Source organism: Lasioglossum baleicum, unplaced genomic scaffold, assembly GCF_051020765.1.
Source record: "Lasioglossum baleicum unplaced genomic scaffold, iyLasBale1 scaffold0076, whole genome shotgun sequence".
Classification (NCBI taxonomy): domain Eukaryota; kingdom Metazoa; phylum Arthropoda; class Insecta; order Hymenoptera; family Halictidae; genus Lasioglossum; species Lasioglossum baleicum.
In genome coordinates, this window is record NW_027469136.1 from 114,846 (window position 1) to 118,341 (window position 3,496).

At 41.6% G+C, this 3,496-nt stretch overlaps 1 protein-coding gene across 1 annotated transcript; it reads left to right on the top strand.

The window, feature by feature from the left end:
* Positions 1-771: 771 nt before the first annotated feature.
* LOC143219846 (uncharacterized) lies at positions 772-2,237 on the top strand. The gene is made up of 2 exons (XM_076445656.1): positions 772-1,854; positions 2,004-2,237. The coding sequence occupies exons 1-2, from the start codon at positions 1,261-1,263 to the stop codon at positions 2,100-2,102; spliced, it is 693 nt and encodes a 230-aa protein (XP_076301771.1). The 5' UTR covers positions 772-1,260; the 3' UTR covers positions 2,103-2,237.
* The last annotated feature ends 1,259 nt before the right edge of the window (positions 2,238-3,496 follow it).

Below are 3,496 nucleotides of genomic sequence, written 5' to 3' on the forward strand. Positions count from 1 at the left end.
CAGTGCTCCCCAACCATTTGATAGCCGCGGACAGGGCAACGTTTGATAATATTACGGCGCTTCGATGAGGGGGGGGGCGTCAATTGTTTCTATTGTTACGGTGGCTTCGACCACTTCTCGCCGGTGAGACGGTGAGCCTCGCAGAATAAATTCTAATTTTACTTCATCACGTCGTGCTCCGACGAATCGAAATACCGTTTGTGGACGGTCGCGTATTCTTCGAACGCGACCATCTCAGCTTCGGTTGCAGAACGAGATCGTGCGCGTGGTTCCACTCTGTGTTGGTGCAATATTGGGTTGTTCAGCTTAATTCGCTCATTTCGTTAGACTAGTGGTGATAATATGAGCTTGCAATTCATCGAATCAAAAAGCTTTCACTTGTGCTTTACAGCAGTGCTCCCCAACCATTTTATAGCCGCGGACCGGGCAACGTTTCATAATTTCACGGCGCCTCGATGAGATGGGGGGCGTTAATTGTTTATATTGTTACGGTGGCTCCGACCACTTCTCGCCGGTGAGACGGTGAGCCACGCAGAATAAATTCCAATTTTACTTCATCACGTCGTGCTCCGACGAATCGAAATACCCTTTGTTGATGGCCCCGTATTCTTCGAACGCGACCATCTCAGCTTCGGTTGGAGAACGAAATCGTGCGCGGGTTCCACTCTGTGTTGGTGCAATATTGGATAGTACAGATTAATTCTCAGGTTTCGCTAGACCAGTGGTGATAATATGAGCTTGCAATTCTTCGAATCAAAAAGCTTTCTGTTAGATACACAACAACCGCAACTAGATCGCGCTCCGGTCGGCGTGACCGAAAAGGAAGAATGTGTACAAATCTAGAGAATGAGGCACACCGGGATCCGAGACGCGATTGTGGAGAGTCTACGCCTGACTATACATACGAACAGTCATAGACAACCGTGCGTGTGAAATAAGCGAGAGTCAATGTAACGACGAACAAGTCCTTGTGAATAATAAATGGTGTCTTGTCCAATACATAACAAGAAGAATGGCGACGAGTATGGGATAGACGGTATATCCTGGGAAGAATAGGTACGTACCATACAGACTACGCAGTAGCTAAATCGCGCACGCCACGTGGCCTACAGGCACGTTAAAATTTTACGATACGCGGCATAGAGAGGTGGAATTACATTGCTACACACGCCACACCGCAAAGATTTTCGTTGAAAGTACATTCCAACGAAAATATCCATTTCATACATTACATACATACGGAATTGATACATACTTAAAATGGCGGAACCACGTGTACAAGCCGCGCCTCAAGCGTGTCCAAACGTACAAGCCACGTTCAACATTGAACCGTACGAACCATCGATAAATTGGAAAAGATGGGTGAAACGCCTGGAAGGGGCTTTCAAAGTCTTCAAAATACAAAAAGAAGACGAAGTTCCCTATTTATTACACTACATCGGCGCAACAGCTTTCGATATGATCAGCAACAAGTGTGCGCCCAGTGATCCGTACGAGTCCACATACAAAAGTTTAATTCAGAAGCTAGGAGAATTCTACGCTCCGGCGCCACTGGAAATCGCCGAAAATTTCCGTTTTCATCAACGGCGACAAAAGGAGGGCGAAAGCATATTGCAGTATGTGGCGGATCTGCAAAAATTAAGCATAAATTGCAACTTTGGTGCTTACCTAAAAACAGCACTACGAAACCAGTTAGTTTTCGGACTAACGAGCACAAGGATACAATCAAGGTTACTCGAAACAAAGGATCTAACCTTCGACAAGGCCATAGAGTTAGCAACAAGTATGGAAATGTCTGAAAAAGACACAGACCAACTACGTGGATCGTCGGCAACGATACAAGTCGCCGATACAGTAAGGAAATTCCAGAAGCGTCCTTCAAGTAACCAATCAAAACAGACGGCGAGGACGACGCATAACACTCGTTCGATACATCAAACTACACAGTCAAATAATAATAAGAATACAAAATCGTTCGAGAGTAAAAATATCTATTGTTTCAGATGCGGCAAAGGACATTTAGCAACCAAATGTACTATAAACCGAAAAGTGAGATGTACTGCTTGCGGAATCCGGGGCCATATTCAATCAGTATGTTTTAAAAACAAAGGTTATACAAACTACATAGAGGAAATCCTGCATACAGAAGTCGGTAAAGAAGCATTACAGCAAGAACAAGCGGAATACCGCGGAAAATTTATTACGAAACTACAGGTAAACAATAAGTCAATGACATTCGAAGTAGACAGTGGTGCAGCGGTTACAATCGCTAGTAAATCACAAATGTTAAAATTATTTCCAAGTTCGACCATACATACAACCACTTTAAAATTAATTACTTTCTGCAATAACGTGCTCGAAACACTAGGTTACATTACGGTAGGAGTCAAATATGGTAGTACACTACATAAATTAAATATTTATCTTACAAATACGGAAAGATTACCATTATTGGGACGCGAATGGCTACGCCAATTGTTATCCCGTACAGAACTGTGTGAAATCTCTTTAAACCAGGGTACAGTAAACGCATTACACACTACAGACAGAAAATTTCAATTAGACCAAATTTTACAAAAGTACAAAGAGATTCTTAAGCCCGGTTTAGAATGTATAAGAAATAGGCAGGCACGATTGACAGTCAAAGATAGTACAAACCCTGTATTCATAAAGCATCGTACCGTTCCTTTCAAATTATTACCTTTAGTCGAGAAGGAAATCGAAAATTTAGAGGCAGCAGGGATCTTAGTGAAAGTCAACACGTCGGAATGGGCTACACCCATAGTACCTATTTTAAAAAAGGAAGGAAATATTAGAATCTGCGGTGACTATAGTGTCACATTAAACCCAAGTCTAACGGTAGACGATCACCCATTACCTACAATTGATGAATTGTTCGCGCAAATGGCAGGCGGAACTAGTTTCTCAAAAATTGATCTCCGACAAGCCTACTTACAATTAGAGGTTAGGGAAGAAGATCAGGCATTACTTACGTTAAATACGCATAGGGGATTGTACAGACCGACTAGATTAATGTACGGAATTGCTTCTGCTCCAGCTATATGGCAGCGAGAAATTGAAAATATCTTACAAGATATACCGGGGGTGACAGTTTTCCTAGATGATATTAAAATTACAGGTACGAGTGACACAGAACACTTACATAGACTAGAATTAGTTTTTCAAAGACTACATGAATACAATATCAGAATAAATCTAGAGAAAAGCACCTTCTTTACAAATCAAATTGAGTATTGCGGTTACATTATCGACAAAGACGGTATACATAAAGATCGTAAAAAGATAGAAGCGATAGAGAAAATGCCTACACCCCGCAACGTATCTGAAGTTCGATCATTCATTGGTTTTGTAAACTATTACGGGAGATTCATTAAGAATCTCAGTTCAATTCTATACCCTTTAAATAAATTACTACATAAGGAAACTAAATTTGTATGGTCAAAAGAATGCGAGCACGCGTTTACAAACGCAAAGA